The 27,911-nt window shown below is 43.1% G+C and overlaps 2 protein-coding genes across 6 annotated transcripts; both read right to left on the minus strand.

The window, feature by feature from the left end:
- Nucleotides 1–7,936: 7,936 nt before the first annotated feature.
- Nucleotides 7,937–14,480, minus strand: folr (folate receptor). Of its 2 annotated transcripts, none has more exons than XM_079514040.1 (5): nucleotides 14,399–14,480; nucleotides 12,321–12,453; nucleotides 11,078–11,266; nucleotides 10,027–10,165; nucleotides 7,937–8,689 (listed from the first exon to the last, which is right to left on the minus strand). In XM_079514040.1, the coding sequence occupies exons 2-5, from the start codon at nucleotides 12,447–12,449 to the stop codon at nucleotides 8,412–8,414; spliced, it is 735 nt and encodes a 244-aa protein (XP_079370166.1). In that variant the 5' UTR covers nucleotides 12,450–12,453; nucleotides 14,399–14,480; the 3' UTR covers nucleotides 7,937–8,411. The 2 variants fall into 2 exon arrangements, with proteins under 2 accessions (XP_079370166.1, XP_079370167.1); XM_079514041.1 differs by lacking the exon at nucleotides 14,399–14,480 and adding an exon at nucleotides 14,173–14,343.
- A 4,280-nt stretch (nucleotides 14,481–18,760) lies between these two features.
- Nucleotides 18,761–27,824, minus strand: LOC306932332 (uncharacterized protein). 4 transcript variants are annotated; one of them, XM_079514088.1, is made up of 4 exons: nucleotides 27,523–27,824; nucleotides 26,461–26,562; nucleotides 21,419–21,584; nucleotides 18,761–19,968 (listed from the first exon to the last, which is right to left on the minus strand). In XM_079514088.1, exons 1-4 carry the CDS (start codon nucleotides 27,746–27,748, stop codon nucleotides 19,008–19,010), a joined length of 1,455 nt encoding a protein of 484 aa, XP_079370214.1. In that variant the 5' UTR covers nucleotides 27,749–27,824; the 3' UTR covers nucleotides 18,761–19,007. The 4 variants fall into 4 exon arrangements, with proteins under 4 accessions (XP_079370214.1, XP_079370213.1, XP_079370216.1 ...); XM_079514087.1 differs by having other exon boundaries at nucleotides 21,419–21,587; XM_079514090.1 differs by having other exon boundaries at nucleotides 26,461–26,551; nucleotides 27,523–27,654.
- Between the last annotated feature and the right edge of the window lie 87 nt (nucleotides 27,825–27,911).

Here is a 27,911-nt window from a genome sequence, read left to right on the forward strand (position 1 = left end):
TGTTGGTGTCGGCGGTCTGTTTACATGACGCCAATTTCAAACAATGTTTGTCCCTTTACCAACCAAACAACAAACAATACTCTTTACACATCTAGTCGATTATTTATTCAGCATTTGTGCCTCTCACAATGGTGGTCAGTCAGTCAGTGGCTCAAATGGGTCTGAGAGGCTAAATGCCATCAAATGGTGGTCCGTGGATCAAATGCTGAGAGTGTAAAGATCTACTATTGGGGTCCATTTGGTTACCTAAATTAAATTGCTCTGTATTGTGACAGTAATCATTGCTATAGTGTGTGTTCAGTAACGGTGTTAAATAGCTCTATAGTGTGACCGTAATCATTGCACCAGGAACCCAGTCAGGATACAGATTAAACAAGTGGAATTGTAATGTAACAAACAAAATTAGAACTGGAACATTAAGCTCATAAATAGCTACTTTCTCCTGATTGGCTGAAAATGTGTCACCTACTTGAACATTATTTTTTTTAAGCCCTTTTCATTTTATTAAAGAGCTGGAGAGACAGGAATATTCCTGTTACTGAACACATACTCTATAGCGATGATTACTGTCACAATATAGTTATTTAACACTTACTGAACACACACTATATAGCAATCAAATTACTGCCACAATATAGAACTATTTAACACTGTTATACTGTTACACACACTATAGCAATTATTACTGTCACAATAACTTTGTAATGCTACTGATGTTTGTGTGCAACATTTGAGCTGACAGGCCTTTTTTATGTCAATCAATAAAGTCACCTTAATTCAAGTGATAGATTATATACAGGGGCATGCCATGTGGTCTACCTGCACAGCCTTTGTGATCTACTGGTAGATCATGATGTACCTTTTGGGCACCCCTTCAATACAGGATTCCTGTCCAGAATCGCTTCATTAAATATAGAGGGTTTAAGTCGTTCTGAATGTATGTGTGTTTATTTTTCTGTCTTTCTTTCTTAGGACGGAGATCAAGGTATAGACGCCGTTGGAAGGCTCTAGCCAGCAAGCCCGCTCAGTCAGCCAACGCAGCCAGCCAGCCCCGCCAGTCAGCCAGTGTAGAAAGTCAGGCTGCCAAGCCAGCGCACTTCAGCCATTGCAGCCAAGGGTTAGGGTTAGTCAGCTCAGACAGGCCTCTCTCGAGGCCTGGCTCTCTGTCTGCCTGGCCCGGTCTGCCCCGCCCTGCCTTGCAGCAACAGAACCAGCCGGCCTGGCAAGCCAGCCAGCTCAGAATGCGAGCTCAGCAAGCCAGCGCAGCGAAAATCTTTACAAGCCCAGACTCAGGATGCCCAGCAGACAGCCAGGGTCTCCTACCTGACAGCCAACAGTCAGCCAGACCAGACCCGCATTTGCAGCAAGCCAGGCTCTCAGCCCTAACAGTGCAGTGCCTTTGATTAGTCATCCAAGCCAAAGGGTAGGGTTTGACTGCCCAGGCCTGTAGTGCCCTTGATTAGTCATCCAAGCCAAAGGGTAGGGTTTGACTGCCCGGGCCCAGTGCAGTGCCCTTGATTAGTCATCCAAGCCAAAGGGTAGGGTTTGACTGCCCGGGCCTCCTGCCAGCTGCCAATGCTTTCCTGCGACCCTTCCTGCTTGCCAAGGTCTGCCACAAACTGTCTGTCCTGTCCTGGCCTGAAACTGTTTTTTTCTGAGTCTGGGCTTGTAAAAGATTTCGCTGCGCTGGCTTGCTGAGCTCGCATTCTGAGCTGGCTGGCTTGCCAGGCCGGCTAGTTCTGTTGCTGCAAGGAAGGGCGGGGCAGACCGGGCCAGGCAGACAGAGAGCCAGGCCTCGAGAGAGGCCTGGCTGAGCTGACTAACCCTAACCCTTGGCTGCCTCGGCCGGCCTACCTGCATGCCTGCCTCGGCCTGCTTGCTTGCTTGCCTGCATGCTTGCCTGTCTCGTCCTTCCTGCCTGCCTGCCTGCCTGCCTGCCTGCCTGTCTGCCTGCCTGCAACTTGAATGAGGTGTGTAAACACTTATTTTACGGGTGTGGGTGTTGACCGTGGCTTTTGTGTTCTCCAGTTGTTTCTTGAAGGAGAGTGTTCTGTCCAGTGTAACTCCAAGTTACATGGGGTGGGTATGGTTAGGTTTTTGACCATCCCAAGCGACGCTCAGTTCTTTTTTCGCGTCTCGGTTCCTCAGGTGGAGCTGCATAGTTGGGTTTTTGATGGGTGACTCAATCTTCTGGAAGTCTGCTTGTTGGGTGGTAATGCAGAGGTTGTCGGCGTAGATTAAACGCTGGCATTCTGTGGGTAGTGGCTGGTCGTTTGTGTAGATATTGAAAAGGAGGGGGGTGAGCACGCTACCTTGTGGGAGGCCGTTCTTTTGGGATTTCCATTTACTCCTCTGGTCATTTAACTGGACATAGAAGCGCCTGAAGCGCTTTTGATGACTTGACACAGGTCCAGGTCACCAGTCATGTCCAGTAGTTTCCTGACCATTGTGCGGTGTTGGACAGTGTTGTAGGCAGCAGAGAGATCTATGAATGCTGCTCCAGTTATTTGTTTTCCCTCAGACCCATCCTCAATGTGTTGGGTGAGGTTGAGCTTTGTCCAGCACAGGAGCGGCCGGGACGGAAACCAGCTTGGTCTTTAGTCAGCTTGGTGTCTATGAGTGGCATGAGGCGTTGGAGTAGCAGCCTCTCATAGAGCTTGTAGGTGATGCAGAGGTGGGAAATGGGTCGGTAGCTCTTTGGGGATGATGGGTCTTTGCCATGTTTGGGGATTGCAACCATTTTGGCCTTTCTCCAGACAGAAGGGATGGTTTTCTGTGCCATGCATGTGTTCAGCATCCCCAGGAGCCAGGTCTTTGCGTTAGGTCCCAGGTGCTGTATCATTCTGCCATTATGTCATCAATCCCTGCTACTTTTCCAGATTTCAACTTTCCCATTGCAGTTTCGAGTTCTTCTAGGTCGAAGGGTTTGGTTTGAGGTCTGGCTGATTGTGGTTGGTCTGATACCACTGTGTGATGGTGTTCTCCTGTGGGTCGGCAGCAGTGTTTGTTACGACTTTTGGCCACCAGTTGTGATGCAACAGAGTTTGCTGTGACCATTGTGATTATGGGTGTCATGTTGGTGTTCTCTATCATTTCCTTCCAGACCTTCCTCCGTTCATCCCCAACTTCACTGTCTATCTCCTGTGTTCTCCATTCATCTTGAGCGATACACAGTCGCCTGATGTGCGGGGGGGGAGGTGCCGGCTAGCGCATAAATGCATGTGATCGGCTCCAACTTGAGCAGGCATACTCTGCTGTAGAGAAAGACAGGGCCATGGCAGTTGCACGGATTGTTTGTGGGTCTGCGCCCCACTTGGAGTTCACTAGTTTTCGCAGGATGTTATTGCGGGTGTTGACCGTGGCTTTTGTGTTCTCCAGGTGTTTTTTGAAGGAGAGTGTCCTGTCCAGTGTAACTCCAAGATACATGGTTGGAGAGTTTGTGACCATCCCAAGTGACGCTCAGTTTATTTTTTTGTGTCTCGGTTCCTCAGGTGGAAGCTGCATAGTTGGGTTCATGTGTGTCTTTCTTTTTCTGTCTTTCTTTCTTAGGATGGAAAGGTTCAACACAAGCCGATGCCCCTAGAGATCCTTCCCAAGCCAGCTAGCCAGCAAGCCCGCCCAGTCAGCCAACGCAGCCAGCCAGCCCCGCCAGTCAGCCAGTGTAGAAAGTCAGGCTGCCAAGCCAGAACACATCAGCCATTGCAGCCAGGCCTCTCTCGCGGCCTGGCTCTCTGTCGGCCTGGCCCGGTCTGCCCGCCTTGCCTTGCAGCAACAGAACCAGCCGCCCTGGCAAGCCAGCCAGCTCAGAATGCGAGCCCAGCAAGCCAGCCAGCGAAGATTTCAAGGTCAAGGTCATCTATTCTGGTCACGGTCATTTATACTGGTGATAGCTGGGTTCCAATTCGTCCAAAATCAACAAGATAGTGCACTTGGTGACAAGTTTTTGATTTTTGGTATGGTGTTAGGTATGGTTATAAGGTTTTCAAAAACCATCGCAAGCAAGTTGGGCTTGCCCCCTAGTGGTCTGTTTGCATTGAATCAAATATTAAAGTATATGGTTAAAAACCAAAATAATTGATAAAAGAGATTTTCCAATGGATTCTATTAGTATTGGGTATGCTAAATAACATATTAAAATGTGGGTGAAAATAACTTCTGGAAAGGCATCATTTTCAAGATGGCGTCCACGGTGGCCTCAGTGAGCTTAAAATGCCTATAAACTGGGATTTAATACATACAAAATCATAACAATTATGCACTTGGTGACAAGTTTTAGATTTTTGGCATGGTGTTAGGTATGGGCATAAGGTTTTCAAAAACCATCGCAAGCGAGTTGGGCTCGCCCCCTAGTGGTCCGTTTGCAATGAATCCAATGTTAAATAGGCCAGCAATGGATTCATTGCAAACAGACCACTAGGGGGCGAGCCCAACTTGTTTGCAATGGTTTTTGAAAACATTATGCCCATACCTAACATCATGCCAAATATCTAAAACCTGTCACCAAGTGCATAATTGTTATGATTTGTTATGTATTCAATCCCAGTTTATAGGCATTTTAAGCTCACTGAGGCCACCGAGGACGCCATCTTGAAAATGATGCCTTTCCAGAAGTTATTTTTTCCTACATTTTGAATATGTTATTTAGCATACCCAATACTAATAGAATCCATTGATTTTTTTCTTTTATCTATTATTATGGTTTTTAACCATATACTGGCCCATTTAATATTAGATTCATTGCAAACGAACCACTAGGGGGCGAGCCCAACTCGTTTGCGATGCTTTTTGAAAACCTTATAACCATACCTAACACCATGCCAAAAATCAAAAACGTGTCACCAAGTGCACGATTATAACGAATTGGGACCCATCTATATAGTATGTCGTTTTGCACGATTTCGGAGGATTTGAAAAAAAGGTGAAAATCCTTTCACTTATACTGGTGAAGGTCATTTAATAGTCTTATGAAGGTCATTTATACTGGTCAAGGACATTTATACCATAGATATATATAAACTCTAGATAGCTCACCCGCGCTGTTGGCCAATGGAGAGCGACGTCGTTACGTGGCGGCCATCTTACCTCGGGCCACATAACATTGTGTCTATGGGGAATGTACTCTTAAATGAACATAACTTGCTCAATTTTCAACCGATTTTCAAACGGTTTGGTTTGTTATAAACGTCAGAGACGTCCGCATACTTATATGCTTTTATACGACGTTCATATAAAAAAAATTAAGCAGATAAGCGTCCTGTCAATCATAGCCACGTTGACAACGTTTGTAATAAACCAACCCGTTTGTAAATCCGTCAAGATTTGAGCGAGTTATGACTGTTTCTGTTTGAGCTGCCATTGAACATACTGTACTGTATCCCTGAAGTAAGATGGCTGCCGGGTGAACGACGTCAGAAACTCCGCCTTGAGCCATCTAGAGTTTATATATATCTATGATTTATACTGGTCAAGGTCATCTATACTGGTCAAGGTCGGTCAAGGTCATTTATACTGGTCAAGTTCATTTACGAGTCTTATGAAGGTTATTTATACTAGTCAAGGTCATTTATACTGCTCAAGGTCATTGATATTGGTCAAGGTCATTGAGCGACGCGCTATAGTGCGCGATTCTTCATCATTGTTGAGGATTTGAAAAAAAGGTGAAAATCCCGGAATACGAAAGGCTATAGTCCAAGGTCTCGGAGGGCTTTAAATAAATACTTTCTGAAAAGTCTGAGGAAAATGAACAGGGATTTATTTTCCGGGTCTCTTGAGGGGGCGGGACTGCGACGCTCTATAGTATGCCGTGGTGCAACCCAACGGAGTTGCACCACTTACTTCACACGGGTGTGATTTCATGATTTTGGAGGATACGAAAAAACACCCCATTCGACTGGTATCACCCCATATAATCGGCGAAATCATCCGTTATCAGCACGTTTGAATGGTGCCAAAATGTTGATACTGGCATCCTCACTGTTCAGTATGTCATTATCAGCGATTGTAGCGATTGTCATTATCACTGATGTCCTGATCCAGATCCGACTTGCGCACATGACCATAGAGATACTGTGTAACGATTTGTGAGATTTCTGGACAGAATCTGGAGAAGTAATATCAAAAAATGTGTTTTACAAAAGTCGGCCTCCTGGTGGCGCTATAAAAGGCAGATGCGGAAAATGCAGGTCAAAGGTTTGTCCTTGGCCTCTAGGGAGTGTGCATGCAACGTTTCACGCAGATCGGTGCAGTTTTAGGTAAAACATGTGAAAAGCTGCCTCATGGTGGCGCTATAACAGGCCGTTCTGGAAAATGTGGGGCAGAGGTTCATCGTTGGCTCGAGTTTGGCATCGACCGGGTTAACGGTGCCGGAGATTAGCTGGTAACGGACGGACGGAAGGACGGACGGACGGACACACACACACACGGACGGAGTGCAAAACATACTCTCTCCCCATGCCTTCGGCCTGGTGGAGACAATAAATGTGTAATTTGTAAAACCTAACCATCAGATGTTCATGTATCGTATAGGCACATGGCCTATCACAGAAATCTCTAAAAGAAAAACAACCCCCCAAAAAATAATAAAAAAACAATCCTGAGGCCCATTCAAATCTGAAAATAGACGTGGCATCAACACACATAGTAAAACATATGCCCCACGCGCACACGCACACACACACACACACACACACACACACACACACACACACACACACACACACACACACACACACACAATCACTCATGCGCACAGAGGCGAATGGAAGCCCATAATTACTGAGCAGTGGAGCAGACTAACCACTGGTTGGCTTTTGGTGGCCATGTGATGCTGAGGCCCTCAATGCTGATTTGAGTGCAGTCTTACCGAGGGGGTAATGGGGCTGGTCTCTGATCAGTGCACAAGGAAAAGGGTTGAGTATTCCTTTAGGCCCCTATAGAGTGGAACACTGATATTTTGTGCTGTTTTCTTTTTGAGTCAGACATATTACAGGCAAAATGTTTAAATAAAAACACACACACACACACACACACACACACACACACACACACACACACACACACACACACCCACACACACACACAAACACACACACACACACACACAGGCCAGGGATGAGGGCTTGTACAGTACGTACAGCACAAGTACAGTACAGCACCACTCACTTCAGACTGGTATCTTTTTGTGAAGTATGGTAATGTGACCTGACTTGTGACTCTAGTCTAGATCAGTGGTGCTTCTGTTCTAAAAAGCCTTTTTGATTCTAGACCTCAAGCAATGTCAACTTGAACAGACATCAAAGAATAGGCTATTATTGAGTATATTGAGTATTTAAGTAGAATTATAGGATTCTCGACCACTTGGACCCCAAAAATGACAGATCAACAAGCCTTACGTGATGTGTTGTGAAAACAGGAATCGAGTGAATTATTTCCCTACTTCATCGTATCTGTTCAGCTTGTGGTTAGCGTGTTCGCCCTGAGACTGGGAGACTATGAAAATAGTACACAGCATCAAGGGTTGGATTGGGGCTAAGTCCTGCATTATAGTCATGTCCAGGGGGTGTACTTGTACATCAAGCTGCTTCACGCTACAGAAACAGGAGATGGGCCACATGGTTTGGCAAGGCTTATCATCATACAAGAGTGTTGCAAAATATTAGTGAAAATAGCGGATCTACAAGCTCACAACGCATCACGGTGTGACGCATTGTGAGCTTGTAGGCTATGTTCACTATTTTAAAATGTTTATTTATTTATTATTATAAAAAAATAAACCGTTTTGGACATACAAGGTTTCCCCCGACAGCGACAATATAGAGTTTACAGTATAGTGGCTATGTAACAGTAACAGACAGTGATAGCGACAATATAGAGTTTACAGTAAGTGGCTATGTAACAGTAACAGACAGTGATAACACAGGCACAACGTCTTCACTGGATGGCATTTTATTCAGATCATCATCTTTCAGGTTAAAGGACACCAAAATAATCAAGGAGAAGAGGTGTCCTATAATTTACAAATTTACATTTCTCAAACATCTTCATGTAAGGACCATCACATTGGTACGTATTATACGGGGACCAGAGAAGGATTTTCTTTGTTGTTAGATTTAGTACACCATTCTAAAAATATCTATACTGTCGGCGGAGAGAGTGAAAGCTATCATCTGAAGTCATTATCCATTCTCTCACTGGGATTAACATCTAGCTGGTGAAATAATAGTGAATTTAAAATGTTCCCCATTTTGCTGGGGATACCTCTGGGACCCCCTCAAGGACGCCTGGAGGCCCGAGGAGAACCAGTGGTCTAACAACATTCTATAATCTAAATAAACAGTATTGTGTCAACCTAAATAACATAACATAACATGTCAACAAGTAACCAACATACATCTGCGTAGTATATCCAGCATCTATGCAAAAAGACATGAGACAAGAAGGGATAGGAGGGGTGCAATCACAGCGAATGTTTGATGTTTGCTGGCGCCATTCAGGTAGTACTCGGCGACCTTGGTGTTGGGGTTTGGCCCGGTGAACCAGAGCTGCATGCAGCGACCAGAGGACTTGGTCAGCGTGGTGTACAAATAGGACTTTGACCAGATGTCTTCACACATGGACTTGGGTGTTGGGAAGAAGTCGGTCCACTTACTGCACTTGGCGTCCGCCGGACATTTATTAGTTCTATTAGTTCCTGCAGAAAGAGAGCGAAAGTGGAGACGTTATTTCAGAAACAATTTCACTAGAGTCACATCAAGTCAATTTGATTTATAAAGCACTTTTAAAAACAACCAAGGCTGACCAAAGAAGGGCTGCACAGCATAAATAATAATAATAATAATAATAATAATAATAATAATAATAGTTTGGGCTTCTGCCCCTGCAAACATAGATTGGTTACGTAACCAACAACAGCCAATTAGCTACTACAAACGTTATACAAAGCTCGGCCAATCGCAGCGGAAGTTAGGTACAGTAGGTTACTCCAGAAGAAGAACAATAAAAAACAATGACAATAACATAGTCTGGAACAACCAGTAAGACGCCCTGAGGGCGAGAAGTGACCTCGCCCCACGCATCCGCCTGGGTGACAGCAGACTGCTGGGCGAGCGCTGGCTCGGATAGGCTTATTGCACACATGCCATTTTGGACGGATCAACATATGGAATGAATTCTGTACTGGCCATATATGGAGCGTGTCTTGAGTGTAGAGGGTTTGATGAAGTCTGGCCATGAGTGTGTCTTGAGTGTACAGGGATTGATGAGGTCAGATCAACATATGGAATGTCAGAACAGGTCAGCTGCATATCTAACGGTGGCAGCGGGGGCAGTGTCTTGAGTCTACAAGGTTTGATGAGGGCCCAGGTAGGGCCGGGCCTTAATTTTTAGGCCTGTTGAGAACTCTTTGCCGGTTGCCGGGCGCGGCTGCACTAATAACTTTGGGGCGGGCCCGACTAGAGTTTGAATGGACAGGTTTATCAATCAAAAGGGAGACATCGAAGTGGGTCGGGAATCAACATATGGAATGTCAGAACAGGTCAGCTCCATATATGGAGATCTAAGGGTTTGAGGTTTGAGGTCAGATGTAGAGTTGCTGGCCAGCTCCATATATGCAGATCTAGGTGATGATCCAGTCTTCTCCATGTATGGCTATCCAGGGTTTCATGAGGTCAGTGTTGTGATCTTCATATATGGAGACAGCCATATATGTCACAAGGCGTAACGGACTGACGGCCATATATGGTGGTGTGACGTGTCACGAGGCGTGACGGATTGATGACCATATATGGTGGCGTGACGGAATGACTGACGGAACGACTGACAGGTTTTGCAGATTTTCATAGTAATCTACGGTCGCAATAATAATAATAATAATAATAATAATTAGAAATAGCTGATAAAGCTCACAACAGATTGCGATGCCACAAATCATGTTGTGAGGTTGTGGATCTGCTATTACTAAATTACGTGTGTGTGCGCAAGAACATATGCGACTGCGTGTGTGTTTGTGTATTGTGTTGTGTACAGCACCTGTACCAGTCCAGTTCCATCCTAGATGCCAGTTGCTCTTGCAGGTGATGTCATCCTTGCAGTCCTCCCACCAGCTATGACAGTCATCCATACATAAAGGAACATCCAGGATCCGTTCCCTACGCCATGACTGATCAACCTACACACGTCAGAGAGATATACACAGTCAAGGTTTAGTTTTGCTCACAAATGACATAAAAGGCACTTTCATCCAAATAAAAGTCCCATTTATATCGTATATGCAGCCATATGCTGCCATCTAGTGGACATGATGAGAAACAATCACACCAGTGATTCTCAACCCTTTAGACTCCCATTTCATAAGATTCTTATAACTGGGACTCAAATATAAGAAAAATGTTTATTGTTATAAGACATGATGGGTCTGTCATTTGATCAGAATTCCTTTAGATGTAGAGATAACACCATAATATCAAAATAGCAATTTCTGTACATTCTCTAGTTGTATTTGCTTGCACATGTAATAATGGGGAGGATTAAAGCTGCAATGCATAACGTTTTATGTTCTCTCTCTACCTCTTAACTGCAATATGAGCCTGCACAACCAAGTTTTTCACCCACCTTACTTGTAATGTGATGTGACAATAAAGATTGATTCTGATTCTGATTCTGTTTATGTTCCCGGGATTCAAGCCCTACTCTCCTGCAAGAGCAACTTTCTACCACTTTTCCAAGAAGGCATCTTTGTTGGCTAGGAGATATATTGTGTTATGAGCTTCAGCGCCATTACTTAGTAGGTCAGGTGGGTCTCAACGGAAGACCACCTCCAACCACAGCAGATGTAGTGTTGTATTGACATACAGGTTGGTTAAAATAAAGTTGTATTCATTCAAATAAGTTCCATATTGCAGCTGTACAACTACTGTATCAATCGATTTAGCTGGGGGGCCCACTGAGGAACCCACTCAAGGATCCCTGGGGGTCCCCCATTGAGAACCACTGACTTATTTATTTTTATATATTTTTTAACACTCATAACAAATCCCCCATACATATACAAATACAACCACGGAGAGACAGTCATGCATACCTTTTGAATCCATGGCCCCAAGTGAGGGGAACACTCGTAGAAGCAGGTGTCCTGGACAAAGTGTTGCTTGCATTTGGGGCTCATAATTCCGCAGTGGTTCCAGTTGAAGTTGTACAGGTAGGAGTTATCCTCGTGGGCTTGCTCCGTGGTGTTGGCCCTGCAACAGGCATTGGCACGCCATGGCTCACACTGGAGACACAAGGTAGAGAGAGAGAGAGAGTCAATGAGCTAGAGATAAGGGAATTCCATGGAACACATTAGTACTACTACTGTATATTGGATGAAAAATATGATCTTTAACCTGCTATTCGACTACTTTTATAGGTATTAAAAGCTGAATACCAAAAATGTGTATTGGTGAATGCCTATAGTGGCAACCCCTACTACGGGCTCTATAGAGCAGTGGTTCCCAAACCTTTCAGCCCGTGACCCAAAAGAGGAATTTGATGTTTCTCTGGGACACAAACTAGTGAAAATAGCCGATCTATAAAGCTCACAACGCGTTGCTTTTTCTTTTATTTCTTCATGAAATTACTGAGAAAGTCATTGCATTTGCTTTTAATTCATGAAAAATGTTGCTTTGGGAATGTTTCTGCAATAAATAGTGGTAACAGGATAGGTGGGCACCATGAGGAGTGGGTACCTCAGTGTTAAATTGTCTAATGTTTTCCGAAATGTCAAATCAAAAAATGAAATATTTGTAAAAAGCTTTTAAGTAAAGTATAGATGATTAGAACATGCTTCAACATTCTGTAAATTGCTACAAAACCTGTATATCCAGTCATGTTGGGTCATAAATATGAAGTTGAAGGATAAAACTAAGTCTGATAATGATGTACCCTGCATGTTCATATCATGTATACTTTACTTACTGTAAGACCATTTTTCAAATATTATATTTTTGGACAAAATAGCCAATTTTACATTGAAGTGCCCAGATGTCCTTAGCACCTTGCTGGGTGCTTGGCACTCAGCATCAAGGGTTGAATTGGGCTGGGGGGGTCATGTCCAGGGGATGTACTTGTATATCATGTGGCATACTAGCATCATGTCCAGGGGGTGTACATCAAGGTGCCTCAGCTACAGAAATGGCCCATACTGTAGGTCTGGAGCCTATCTCCTGTTTGAAACAGGATACTGACCTACAGTATAGGCCATTGGTTCCTTAAGGCTACTTATGTGCCATTGTATCAAAACATATCACAACATCTCCATAGTTCTATTTATTATGCTATATTTCTACCTGCTGATAGAGTGCTCCCTCGGGACCTGGGTCTTCTTTATGGTGTTTGGCGTCCATACACATGTTGAGTTTGTCAAGACACAGGGACCCCCTGGACAGGGTTAGCAGCAAAGACAGCACCCTCCACATGGCTCTGGTACACACAACAAACACAATAGGCTCTATGCACACATGCCATTTTGGACGGAGCTTAGTTGAGCCCCTTCCCTACTTCCTTCACAGGTGTTATCGATAGGCCTTACTGAAGGCTCCGTTCAGGGCTCAGTCAGTGCATGTTGGCTCACTGGAAACACACTGCTACACCAGTGGGTCTCAAAGTGTCCTTGAGTGGCTTCCAAATGGGTCTGTAACTCTGACAGTGTAAAAATGGAACACATTTGTACACTCTCAGATTAATAGGGGTCCTTGAAATTAAAAAGTTTGCACTGTACACTAAATGGAACAGATCGAGCTTGAATTAGTATCAGCGGTAACACCTGTGAAGAAAGTAGTGAAGGGGCCCAGAAGTAAGAGTTATTCTGTTCTGTGTGCATAGAGCCCATTGAATTGGGTTTTTTGTGGTTCTCGAGTTCTACAGTGCTTTTATTTGGCAGTGGAGAAAGATAGGAATTAAGGCATACTGCCATTACTATATAACACACAAAGTGAAATCCTAAGCACAATGTAACTGAAAGTGTGTAACTTTATTTGATCTTTGATTGTTGATTGATATTTGATTTGTTTTTCATTATAATCCTGTATTATTTATTTTGATTTCGTTGTATATTGTATTGCTGTTGTTGCACAGTCTTGTGGAACATATGTCACAGCAACATGTCACTGATTGACAAACCCTCCTGATTCTTCTGTTAAATTCACATTCAGGAGTTTATTAATCTCTCTCTGTAGTTACTTGTTGCTGAAACTCAACATTCAAAGTATTGTAACAATAACAGATCAGCACGATGTCTACAACTAGGAAAATAGGACCAATGTTGAACACTATCCACAGATTTGACACCAGAACAGTTTGACCTCAGAACCTAGTTTAATATATGGGACAAAGGCGGAGGACATTTAGGACATGAATATGTATCCATGTGAGAAGAAAACACTGATTGTGAACACACTAAGCGCACATGCACACATACACGCACGCATTCACACACACACTCATTTCTCAACCGTTTCGGACGCGGGCCGGCACCCTGGGCGCGTTCCTGTGGGTCTGGAACTTCCACACAGAGTTGCACCACTCACATCTTTGCTGTACAATGGATGTCATTGGGGAGCATATTTTGAATGATCATTTTCAATCAATTCAATTCAATCTAATCAACTTTCTCACCCACTTTGGAGTTACATCATGGCGAGATCACAATAGTAGTAGTAGTAGTAAACCTTGTTTCGGTCCATTTAAAAGAAAACATATATACAAACATACGCATACACATACTACTACTACTACTACTACTACTACTACTCACAATCCATAATTACACTTCATTGAACAGACATCTGCTCAATAGCTGGCCCATGGTGTGCAACAGTTAATCAAATGAATCGATTTAATCAATTATAAAAATATATACATTTCAATAGAATAGCTATATGAAAAATAGCTAAACAAAACTTTATAACATGTAGTGTATTTTAGTTATATTATATATTAGATTTTGTTCATACACCATTTTCATACATGGAACAATTGCAAAGAATATAATGGAGATTTGCTGCCCTGGACACAATGCACGCCTCCTATTACAGCAAGAGCTAAATGAACTCCAAACATACATGGTGACTGGTGATAGAAGGTTCAAAGTTGCTTCAGCTTACAACAGTGTTTTACAATAAATGAAAGAATCCTATTTACCGTATAGGCTACTGTGAGGCGTCTTGAGACGATGGTGCAATAATACATTTGTAGGGTTGTGTCCACACGCTAAACTGAGCACTAAGCTAAAATGTACCCTAAATGATGTGCCCTACCAATACTAATATTAATTTCAGCTAATATATCGCTGTGATATCCAAACCTTTCCTCCAGGGATCAATAATGATTTTATCTATGTATGTTTATTATAAGTGCTGTCACTTACCAAAGTCTGTCTGTAATATCAGCAGAAGAAACTGAAGAGCAGGAGGGACAGAGAGAGAGAGAGACGAAAGGGTGTGTGAGAGTAAGAATGTGTGTGAGACACACGCGCATGTATGTGTGTGAGACACACGCGCACGTGGCCTTGAGATAAGTTCCATAAACCTCTCTCTCTCTCTCTGAAAAAAGGCAACATGACCTGCAAAAAACACGATTGCCTAAACAGGCAATTATAACAGCCGTAAAATAAGCTGCTTTTAAAATCTTTTGAAGGTCTGTGTATAATTATACAACTTGCAGAGTACAGTATATGGGCCCAGTAGTGGACAGTAGTGAAGCACAAATATTGTACTTTTGACGGTAGGAAGAGAAAGGGTATATGACCACTTAAACCCTACAGTAGTTCAAATAGTGAAAATAGAAGATCTACAAGATCACTACAAATAAAATGTAGGCTACTTCATAACTTGCACTTTTGTATAAGCATGTACTTTTGAATACTTAATTATAATTATAATTTTTTTAAAGCCAGGTACTCAAGCAAGTACAAATTTGACTGAACAACATTCACTTGTAGTTGAGTAATATTTGACCATAATGAAATTTATGTATCTATACTTTGGGGTTGACCACTTTGCCCACTACAGCAAGAATTTGGGTTTTAAATAGTCCCCAATGAATATGATTATATTCATTGGGGATTTCTGTCACACAAAGAAAAAGAGAATCAGCGAATAACTAATCAATCAGAATAAAAGTTTAGTCAGGTGATCCTCTTTGAAAAAAGCTTACAATCTGTTATGGTCATGTTATTGCTGTCCAGGAATACCAGTAAAGAAATGCTAAAGGTCAGTCTTACTTGATCTACTGAGTAAATGTGTCACGTTTACAGTTTGGTGCTTCAATTACTCATTAATTGAGCTGATCATGTGCTGATCATGTGCTGCCATTGTAACCATACAGTATACAGTAGTAGTGGTACTGAACCTGTGGGCAGTGGCCCCAGCGAGGATGTTGCACATGGGCTGCCTACTAATTGGCAAACACGAAGATTTGAATGATAATACATTAACTAGTTGACCTAGTTGAATTAACTAGGCCTGTAGTGTTTTCCAGCTGTGACCTGCTGTGCATGGCCGCGCGCGCGCGCGCGCGCACGCACGCACGCACGCACGCACGCACGCACGCACGCACGCACGCACGCACGCACGCACGCACGCACGCACGCACGCACGCACGCACGCACGCACGCACGCACGCACGCACGCACGCACGCACGCACGCACGCACGCACGCACGCACGCACGCACGCACGCACGCACGCACGCACGCACGCACGCACGCACGCACGCACGCACGCACGCACGCACACACACACACACACACACACACACACACACACACACACACACACACACACACACACACACACACACACACACACACACACACACACACACACACACACACACACACACACACACACACACACACACACACACACACACACACACACAATTTGACTACGTACAAGCTCAAAATGCTTTTTGATACTTTTACGTGACACAACAAAAGGACATTAAATTATTCATGAAAAAATATTAAAAACGGAAATACCAGCTTTGTTCTGACGGTGACTATCACATAAAAGTGATAAAACATTTTATCTGGCTGCATTTTCATAGCATAGCTTGGTTTATAATCCAAGGTTGGGATAGCACTGAGAGACACAACAGTAGTAGCCTATCACATCAAGGTGAACTCTATACACTGATTGTGTGAAGCTTGCTGCAGGCTGGTAATAATGAATCGATATCAGGTTTAGAAATGCTAATGCATTTCTGAATTTGCTAAATCTTTAACTTGACTACTAGACTATTGATGTCAACATAATATGTAGCTTATTAAATAGCTCGAACCAGTGCTGGTTATTTAGTTAGGACCCGCTACAGTGGTGTTCGATACGAACTTAACCGGGATGTAGAAACCTCTACTTCAATGCTCTACGAGTTGCTTAGCCATTAGCCAGTTATTCTGCCTCATTCTAGAAGACTCGTGCCAAAGGTAACAGAGGCTATTCAAGGTACATATATGGGTTGTAAAGCCATGATACCTTGGTTCATATGTGTTGACATGTTGGAGATACCGCGTGCGTTGCTTGGCATCTGAGGTTTAGAGGCTGGGATCTGCCTTTTATGATGAGTGCAAGTCTAGTGTCACGATGATGTCACCACTGTGTATATCCATCTTTGGGGTTTCTACATTAATCTGATGTCAGCGCTGGATATCAATGTTATCTCCATATATGGGACTATAGGTTATCCCCATATATGGAGCTCTACGTAAAAACCTTCGCAACATAGCTACTTTACATCTTTAAATCCAGAACTGAAAATAATTAGAGAGCGAGAGAGATAGAGAGAGAATAGTGGAGTGGATAAATTACCCGGCCTGACAGGGACTGAGCCAGGGTCAATGTCATTAATTTGAGCCCATGTGGTACGGATCCCAACCATGGTTATCAGGTCGGCCCAGGAGAGTTTCAAGCAATGTGTAACTGTAGCAAGACACCCTCACTTAATTATGGAAAGAATGACAGAATTATGTTTTTTGTCCGGACTCTTCACCTCAGGATCACTGAACCCCCACAGGACCTAAGATCACTGAACGCCCACCAGTATAGGACCTAAGATCACTGAACGCCCACCAGTATAGGACCCAGGATGAACATTTTTCTTCACATATATTGAGCATTAGGGCTCAGCCCTGTTCTTTTTCATCTCCATGTTGAGGAGCCAATCACCCACAAAGGTAAGTGTTGCACATGACACTGGGCTTGATCTTCTCTGCAGCAGCGGAGGGGACGCTTGATTTATTTGATTCAAAGTGCAACCCTTTCTCTGACGCTTGCACACTGACACTGCATCTATTGAACTGCATCTATTGAAAGGCTTGGATTAGCAGCACAAATGCTCAGTGCAAATTCCATCAATTCCTCGTGTGACACCTTGAAATCATAGGGCCCGTGGGAGATGTTGTACATCACTGTGCATGGAGGACTGGGGTACATCATGTGAGCTTTCATGGGCAGGTAGGACATGAGGGCCTGGCTGGGCAGCCCGGTGGAGGTTGTGTGCAGCATGGACTGGCCACTGATGCTGCTGGTGGTGGAACCTGGAAGATTGGTCATGTTGTTGAAAGACAACAGTGGTTTTATTTCATCATTAGTGCTGCCCAGGGTCCCCAACTCAGGCAACACCTGGTAAATGATATCCATCTTCTTCTCAAAGCCTGTGGCAGCCACTGTGCTCACATCCGTGGGCTCATCAATGTGGGGTGGTGGTGTTAAGTTCTGTAGCGAGTTGAGACACGATTGAATCAGGGCTTTGCCCGCCTCACTAGTGAACATGGGCTGGAGCTTGTCGGTGGCAAATTCGTAGACCTGTCCCGTTTCACTGGCCACTAGCAAGAGAACCTGGGTTCCTGTCAGTTTGGCGAGCTGTTTGGCCTTGTTTATTACACCAATTCTACGCTTGCCAAAGGTTTTCCGTCGCTTTGGCTTGTTCTCAATGAATTCAATCTCTATCTTCACACGGCCACGAGACTTCATCTTCCTGTTGTTTAAAGTGGTACAGCTGAAAAGAGAATGCTTAATGCTACAGACTGATCTGCCTTTTATACAGCCAAACTCTGCAAAGTCACCCTTATGTCACAATCTGTGACACGTTCTGCACCTGTCCTGTTGACATATTCAACACATACGTAGCAACCGTCGCTAGCCACCGTGACTGGTGTCAGTGACGTCAGATGTAGAGGTGATGATCCAGTCTTCTCCATGTATGGCTATGCAGGGTTTGTGATGTCAGAACAGGCCAGCTCCATATATGGAGATCTAGGGGTTTGATGAGGTCAGATCAACATATGGAATGAATTATGTACTGGCCATATATGGAGCATTTCTTGAGTGTAAAGGGTTTGATGAGGTCAGATCAACATATGGAATGGCAGAACATGTCAGCTCCATATATGGAGATCTAAGGGTTTGATGAGGTCAGATCAATATACTGTATGGAATGAATTCTGTATTGGCCATATATGGAGCGTGTCTTGAGTGTACAGGGTTTTTATTGAGGTCAGATAAACATATGGAATGAATTCTGTATTGGCCATATATGGAGCGTGTCACGAGGTGTGACTGGCAGACTGACTGACTGACAGGGGATGCAGGTTTTCATAGTAAACATGACTAATTAGCGACAAAGAGAGAATTAACCAGGTGCTCGATGGAAGTGCAATCAGTGGGACTGGAATACTGAAGAAAAGGCGGCGACCAGAGCACTCAAAAAGGTATAAAAATGAGGAGAGGGTGGATATAAAATCGTGGTACTTTATTAGAAAAGTTTATAAAGCCAACATAGTTGTTTCGACTCGCAAAGGAGTCTTCATCAGGGCAGGTATGAGTAATTAGTATTGAGACTTTTAAGTATGTCAGAAGTAACAACTCAATAGTAGCCTACGTGAAATGACACATGCGTCATCCACTTCTAAACCGATGTTGTCCCGAACGACTTGGTCCGGATGCAGCGTCCTCATGCGTTTCTTCTAAACCACTTCTAAACTGACACGAACTGACTCAATAGTAGCCTACGTGAAATGACACATGCGTCATCCACTTCTAAACCGATGTTGTCACGAATGGCTTGGTCCTGATGCGTCCTCATGTGTTTCTTCAGCGTGTCACTCTGGTTGAACCGCTTGTCACAGACCAGGCAACCGAAGGGTTTCTCTCCCGTGTGGATCCTCATGTGTCTTTTCAGGTTTCCGTTGAGGGTAAACCCTTTCTGACAGACGCAGCACACAAACTCCGTTTCTAAGGCCGGGACATTCCCAGGAGGAGGACTTATGATCTCCGCGTCACCTCCTCGGTTGAAGTGTTTTCCAGAGGAGACCACCCATCGGTGTGGTTTCCCCGCTCTGCTACCACTAGTGATCATCTCTGAGCCGTTTACCGGCATCTGACCCAAACTAAAACCCCTGTGGCACTGAAATGCTGTATTCCCGTTGGTTCTGCCACTAAAACCGGCCTCTTCGAAGGTCTCCAGGTGAAAGCTCGGGCGTTCCCCAGACTCCAGGCGGGTTTCACAGATGCCCTCCATAGTCTCCTCGTCGAAGCGTTTCTTCTCCATCGTGTCCTCGGCGTCGAGGCGGTTCTCCTGACTTTCCACTGGCTCCAGGACAACGTCCTGCGAGTGGAAGTAGATCCCATCCACGTTGCAAGGAGGAGGAGCTGAACAACTGATCCCAGGTAACGCCGGCAATGTCCTCGTGACTTTGGGGATGATGTGAGGAGGCTGGCGTTTACGTTTCGGTCGGTTACGACCTAAACAGGGACGTTCGCCGTCTTCTTGCTGGATCATGACCTCAGGACAGACTCCTTCCTGGGTCATGACCTCAGAAGAACAGTCCACAGGAAGAGCCTTGCCGCTGCTGGCTGAATCCACGGCATCAAATGGTTCAACGCCGGCGAGTTCTGGTTTCACACGCATGGCCGACGACATGATTCCATCATCTACCCTGTGGGAACACACAGAACAATGTATTCTTAAATGGTTCTTTCATTTAAAATGCTGTGTGGTTCCACAAAGAACCATCACTTTATGTTTCCACAAAGAAAGGGGAGGCAGTGGCTCAGGGGTAGAGTGGCCGGTAGAGCAGCCGGATGGGAACTACAATGTTCCCAGTTCGATCCTGGGCTCCCCCAGAGTTAGTGTCAAAGTGTGCTTGAGCAAGACTCTGAACCCCTAATGGGCTATACAGTATGCATCCAACCCTTCTGCGTTCACCTTGGGTCACCGCTGCATGTCCGTCGTCCGGTCACCAGGTTGTGGCGATGTTGACATGACGACATGAGTTAAAAACGTAAAAATCTCCTTTTAAAAACGACAGCTCTTCCAGTTGTTATGCTGCTGCCTTCCGCTCACTCACTGCACACCCACTGACCAGCTGTCTCTCTCCCACCCATGAGGAATACATACTGTACTCTCGCGCAGGCACATGCAATATCTGTATCATCATAGTTTGTACGAGAGAGTGTGTGTGAGAGTGAGAGAAAGAGAGAGGTAGTATGATACAGATATTGCGTGTGCCCGTGCGTGAGAAAGGGGGAATTGAGAGCGCGGATTATGTATTCCTCATGGGTGGGAGAGAGACAGTCAGTCATTGATCAGTGTGCAGTGAGTGAGTGGAAGGCAGCAGCGTAACAACTGTAAGAGCTGACGTTTTTAAAAGGAGATTTTGACATTTTTTACTCATGTCATCATGTCAACATCGCCATACAAATAATACAAACTATGAAAAACCATGACATCAAATAATCAAATGAAATAGTGTGGTTAAAAGAACCTTTTTTGTTTCCTACAAAATTGTGATTATTATTACTTGCACAAGTACTGTAATCGGCTGCGTATGTCGGTGGTGTCCGTCTGCCAATCAGGGATTGGCTGATGACTTAACTAAGGTACGTTTGGTGATCGGCTAGGTAGGTATGTATGTACTGTATGCATGTATGTCGGGGTAAGAATGGTGGTCCCTTATTGGCTGTTGGTCGGATGGCGAAGTAACTAAGGTACTAAGCAGTTGTAATAGACATTAGTAGCAGTACTTGCGCGCTCTGCTTGCCCACAAGTAGGCCATGTATGGTATGTAGGCCATGTATGGCCTACTTGTGTGCAAGGCGCAAGTTGGCACATCGACAGAGTGCATTTCTAGTTACACTAACAAGTTAACAACAGTTAGTTACACTAACAAATAGCTATGGCATTTCTGTTTGGCTTTGAAAACTACAACAGCACAGCCATGCAACTACAAGCTGACCTCTGAGCTTGTAGATTGGCTATTTTTCAACAGGTGAATGGAAGCAACTCTGATGATTATCCAAAAATGATTGTGATTATCTCAAATAATATCAACCAGACCATTATGTATTAATGAGACAGACCTACCGGTGGATCTGGCAAAGACCTACCGATGGATCTGGCAAAGATTGGACCGCAGGTTGAGGTCCTCCTGTGTGTGTAGGTTGGTCTCACAGGTGAGATGGATTTTAAAGCCTGAGTCTCTCTGCTCCACTTCTCTCTGCTCCGTTTTGTCCCACAGCAGATCTGTGTCTCTGCTCCACTCGCCCTCTTGTTCTTCTTAAAAGACAACAGATCATTTTACATGCTGGACATTCCAATAATGTAACTATATCATCACTTTCGGGCACAAACCTATCCCCATTTTTCAATTGTTTTCTTTTCGTTAATACATCTGTGCTATTGAAAACACTTTAGGTCTGTGTGTGGGTTTTACAAATATTGATTTGAACCAATGAAAAGTATTAAAAAGCTCTTCTCTCCTATACCTTCAATGGTTCCTCAAACCGTCGATCAACCACCTAACTCCAACTTAGTTTTTATTTTCCCTGCCCATCTGACTTGGTCATTCTAATCAATGATGGACAAAACAACAATCTCCACATTAATGGTCAAACAACTTGAGCTGTATTAGCTAGGCGGGAAATTGATGTGATAGTTCAGTTGGTGATGAAAGCATGAAATTCGGCACAGATGACCTTCATATGACCCTAATTGATAATCAACCTCGGGCCACGCAGAATTCCACCATTTTTCAAGATGGCCGCCAGTTTGCAATTGGACCTATACGTTTTGGACTATATCACTTTGCTAGGGCTATAAATATTTGATTTCACCATCATTTTGTTATAAGAGAAGATCAAAATAACTTTAGGTTTCAATATGGTGGCATGTTTTCCAATATGGCTGCCAATAAACTGCATAAATGTACATCTGCTCATGGTTAATGCACAGTTGGTGATACAAACATGACATTTGGCACAGATCACCTTTATGACACCCTAATTCATAATCAACCTTGGGCCATGCAGAATTCCAAAATTTGTCAAGATGGCCGCCAGTTTTAAAAATGGCTGCAACTGGACCTATATTTTGGACTATAGCACTTTGCTGAGGCTGAATCTTTGATTTCCACCTAAGGGAATATGTCCTGGAGTTATTTCTACCAAGTAAGATACAAAATAACATTAAATTCCAATATGGTGGCATGTTTTCCAATATGGCTGCCGATAAATTGCATAACTGTACATCTGCTCATGGTTAATCCACAGTTGGTGATACAAGTATGACATTTGGCACAGATCACCTTTATACCACCCTAATTGGTAATCAACCTCGGGCCACGCATAATTCCTCCATTTTACAAGATGGTCGCCAGTTTTCGCCAGTTGAAATGGCTTCAACTTGGCCTACGTTTTTGACTATATCCTTTTGCTGGGGCTGTATTTTTTAATTTCCCCCTCATTTTGATATAAGAGAACATGTTCTGGAGGTATTTCTACCAAGTAAGATCAGAAATAACATTAGGTTCCAATATGGTGTCATGTTTTCCAGTATTGCTGCCGATAAATGATTATGGTTAATCCACATGATCTTATAACATGAGCTCCAACACCACATGTGCTTAAATAATAATTGTATTAATAATTACCATACACAGAATCCATTTAGGTTTTCAATGACCTAGGTTCAAATAGCGTGGCATATTTTGAAATATGGTCACCATCACCATACTCAAACTTAGATCCTATAAAGCTTGGTGAAGGTTTTTGGCACATCTTTGCAGCTTGGTATGCAGTTATGGCTTTGTGCAGATTCTTAGTTTTGTCTGTCTTGTTACAGGTCATTCAAAAGCTACCAAATCACTTTTCTGTTCTGATATTAACTTCCTTTTTCTTTCCAATTTTGATGTTTTTAACTTATGTTAACATGAGTCATGGTATGTAGCTTTGTTCCAAGTGTCAACTGAATTCCAGCATCAAGTTGCTTGGGGTAAATAATAATTGGCATGCAATTAATTTTGTAAAAACAACTTTGTTAGTTCAATCACTGTGTTTTGTTATGGCCGCGTTGCGTCGTGTCAGGGCTTCGGAGGCAGCCAATCATGACTAGGTTGCTACTACGCGATTTGCTACACAAGTGGTTCAGACTCTCATAGCTTAGGCGGCATTTCAGAGTATGTGGTCAGACTCCCATTGGCTTTAATAGGGGCAGCCAATCATGACTAGGTCACTCAAATAAAATGAGCTGTTGTATGCCAGGTTTCCACCTGGCAAAAAATACACTTTACAATAATTATGGGCTTTACAACTGGGCTGGGCTCAGTAACATCACTATCCTACCCCCAGTCCGATCATTCATCCAATGCTATGTAATTCCTATATGATCTGTACACCTTCCGAAAGACTAAAGCCCTGTCTTCCTTGGCTCGGCTCTCCCACGCTGGCACATCCTGTCAATTCAGGTGTGGCTGTTTAACTTTAATTTGGGGCAAGCTAAACAGCATTTAGGAAACTAGAAAATGTATTAGCATTGAACCCCATGCTGAGTATCACAGCTATAGTGTCAACCAGTGTGCCCTGGTACTGCAATAACACAATAAAAACTTGTCAATTTGGCTTTGGGCTTTTGAAAACCTGTCAGGCATCTTCCCAAATTGAGGAATTCTGCATGGCACAAGGTTGATTACCAATTAGGGTGGTATAAAGGTGATCTGTGCCATATTTCATGCTTGTATCCGTTCTTTGTATTATCCATGAGCAGATTACATTCATGCAATTTATCGGCAGCCATATTGTAAAACATGCCACCATATTGGAACCTAATGTTATTTCTGATCTTACTTTGTAGAAATACCTCCAGAACATATTCTCTTATATCAAAATGAGGGGGGAAAAAAATTACAGTCTCAGCAAAAGGATATAGTCCAAAACGTAGGCCCAGTTGAAGCCATTTCAACTGGTGAAACCTGGTGGCCATCTTGAAAAATTGAGGAATTATGCATGGCCCGAGGTTGATTACCAATTAGGGTGGTATAAAGGTGATCTGTGCCAAATGTTATGCTTGTATCACCAACTGTGGATTAACCATGAGCCATGAACCATGAGTAGTACAGTTATGCATTTTATCGGCAGCCATATTGGAAAACATGCTACCATATTGGAACTTAATGTAATTTTGTTATCTTACCTGGTAGAAATACCTCCAGAACATATTCTCCTATATCAAAATTAGGGGGAGATCAGATTCAGCCCTAGCAAAGTGATATTATCCAAAACGTAGGTCCAGTTGCAGCGATTTAGAAAACTGGCGGCCATCTTGAAAAATGTAGGAATTCTGCATTGCCCAAGGTTGATTATGAATTAGGGTGTCATAAAGGTGATCTGTGCCAAATGTCATGTTTGTATCACCAACTGTGCATTAACCATGAGCAGATGTACATTTATACAGTTTATTGGCAGCCATATTGGAAAACATGCCGCCATATTGGAACCTAATGTTACTTTTTATATCGTACTTGGTAGAAATACCTCCAGAACATATTCTCTTACATCAAAATGAGGGGAAATAAAATATTTACAGCCCCAGCAAAGTCATATAGTCCAAAAACGTATGTACAGTTGCAGCCATTTTTAAAACTGGCGGGCCACCTTGAAAAAATTGGAATTCTGCGTGGCCCGAGATTGATTATCGATTAGGGTCATATGAAGGTCATCTGTGCCAAATTTCATGCTTTCATCACCAACTGAACTATCATGTATTGAAAACAGCTATTTCCCGCCTAGCTATATTTGGGTAAAGTGATGACATTTTAACTTCCAAAATATTGACTTTTCAGGAAATGTTTTCTTTTTCCCCTCATCATAGTTGGTGTGGTGACTTTATACGTTGTCAGACACTTGAATGTGTCCTTATATTATAGCTACTAGAGCGGTGCCCGTTGGAGCCGCTACAGCGTTGCCCGTTGAGCACTGGCCTACTTGGAACAACGCAAGTTGGAAATGAATGCCCCACCCAGATATTATGTCTGTGTCTTGTTTATGCCCATATATGGAGTTCTTTGTCAGGCATGCCCAAATATGGAGTCTATGCAGACGTCAGAATGATGTCAAAACAGTCCAGCTCCATATATGGACACTGGGCAGGGGCCATGTCCAGAGCCCGGGCAGAGGCTTTTTGTGGCGGTTCTGGACAACTGTGGGTCTGACCGACTCGACACCGGGCACTGCACTCCATGTGGGGGTGTGGAACGCGTGTGTCGAATTTGAAGTCAGTGGGGCGAACGGTTCGAGTTACGTGGATTACAGACGTACAGACGTACGTTGATTACAGACGTACGTACGTACGTACGTACGTACGTACGTACGTACGTACATACATACATACATACATACATACATACATACATACATACATACATACATACATACATACATAGTCCCCAGTGAATAGGCAGGTTGCCCTTCACTGGTAACCTTACATTGGATTTTAAATATATGAAGGTATTGTAGGCTGGGATTTTACAAAAAAGCCCCCCTTTTAAATACGTACATACATACAGACATACAGACATACATACTTATAAGGTATGCCATCTGGTGGCTAATGAACCAAACACATTCTCAGAAGTTGAAGCAGTTTTAGAGGACCCACTTTTAGGCCAGTGCAACAGAGCATGCTTTTGCCTTTTTTTAAAACCTTACCCATTTTAACCAAATACATACATACGTATACATACATACATACATACATACATACATACATACATACATACATACATACATACATACATTAGGTATGCGGTCTAGTCTAATAGGCAGGTTGCCCTTCACTGGTAACCTTACATTGGATTTTAAATATATGAAGGTATTGTAGGCTGGGATTTTACAAAAAAGCCCCCCTTTTAAATACATACATACACATATACAGACATACAGACATACATACTTATAAGGTATGCCATCTGGTGGCTAATGAACCAAACACATTCTCAGAAGTTGAAGCAGTTTTAGAGGACCCACTTTTAGGCCAGTGCAACAGAGCATGCTTTTGCCTTTTCTTTTTAAACCTTACCCATTTTAACCAAATACATACATACATACATACATACATACATACAGAGACTTGGTGCATTTATAGTTAGATAGGCTACCTTTAATGTGTCGTAGTGGTTGATGTTGTTCCAGATGGCAGCTTGGTTGTTCTTCATGTGGAGTCTCCTTTCCACAGCCACATATAAACACCTGCTGAGAGGCTGGACACACAAAACCCTTCAATGTAGAATACCTCCTGTGCAGCTTTGTCTTATTCATTGCATCAGTCTTGAGTTGAAAGGTAGCATAAGAGATATTCCTTTGTTAGAATAAGTGTTAATAATAGCTCTATATTGTGATATTAATCATTAAATATTAAACAATTAAATATTAATTATATAGAAATCTAGTCTGCAAGTAAATGATTATATTACATGGGATTTTATGACATATACGTTAGGCCATAACGTTTTTGCCAGTAGGTGGAACCAGAGAACTAAGCACAAAGCAGGTCTGATTGAGTGTTTCACAGTATCTAGAATGGATACATTTCAAACGAAAGGCACAGTCAATACAAAAACTGCTGTGACGAGGAGAAAACCAGAAAAGCACTGTTTACATCAGGGTCCTCCATTTTAAATTCCAGTGTCCATGCATTAAAAGTTTTTACAAAACCAAATGATAGGGAACAGACTATAGTCTGCCCAATCACGGACAATCAGTTATTACATAAATATTCAGCGTTTAATTAGAATATAATGAGAAAATGAGAATAAAACACAAAAATAAAAAAATAAACATTAAACAACTGCATGCAGCTATATAAAAATTATCTCCTCCAACTTGTTGCATTGTCTCTATTAATCTAGCCTGCTTATTAAGTCTACTCTGTAATGAACATAAAACAAATATATATTCATTGTTAATCTACAGTAGCCTACTTAATGTAGTCAACTGAACATATACAATAAAACATAATTCAAAGCATAATGTGCTCAGAGATCATCATCTGCTCATGCACGAGTCGATCAGCTGATAAATATTGCATCCTGCAAATGAGGACAGATTAACATGCATCATGTAAAAACAGCTCTGGATCCTGATGGATGCATGCATGCTGCGCACTGCTGCAGGAATTACAGGAGCGTAGCATAGGCTACGTGTTTGTTATAGTAGCCGACCTTTTCTTTGCGCTCCTCTCCTCTGGTTCTGCAGCTTGCAGCATCTCTGTCTGCAGACCATCTCCTCTTCATCTTGTCTGCGTCCCCCCACAATATCTCCATCATGTCTGCACATATCCCCTTCATACTGTGATAAAGTTCTCTCCACCAGGCAGAAGATGTCCTCCGCGGCAGCGCTCAGCCGCTGCTGGACGAGCCTTTTAAGATGCTCTATTTTATACATCATTCATCCATGTGTGTTTATAATTAAATTATATGACCCCCAGTGGCCGTTTGTTAAATAACACAGCTGTGAAGCTGATGATGCGTCTGTACATTTACCTTCGCTTCCAGGTCACGTTTTTCAAAATAAAAGACTATTGTTATTTTGGATTGGATTTCAGACTCCT

This window comes from Electrona antarctica (genome assembly GCF_951216825.1).
Source record: "Electrona antarctica genome assembly, chromosome: 11".
In the NCBI taxonomy this organism is placed as follows: Eukaryota; Metazoa; Chordata; class Actinopteri; order Myctophiformes; family Myctophidae; genus Electrona; species Electrona antarctica.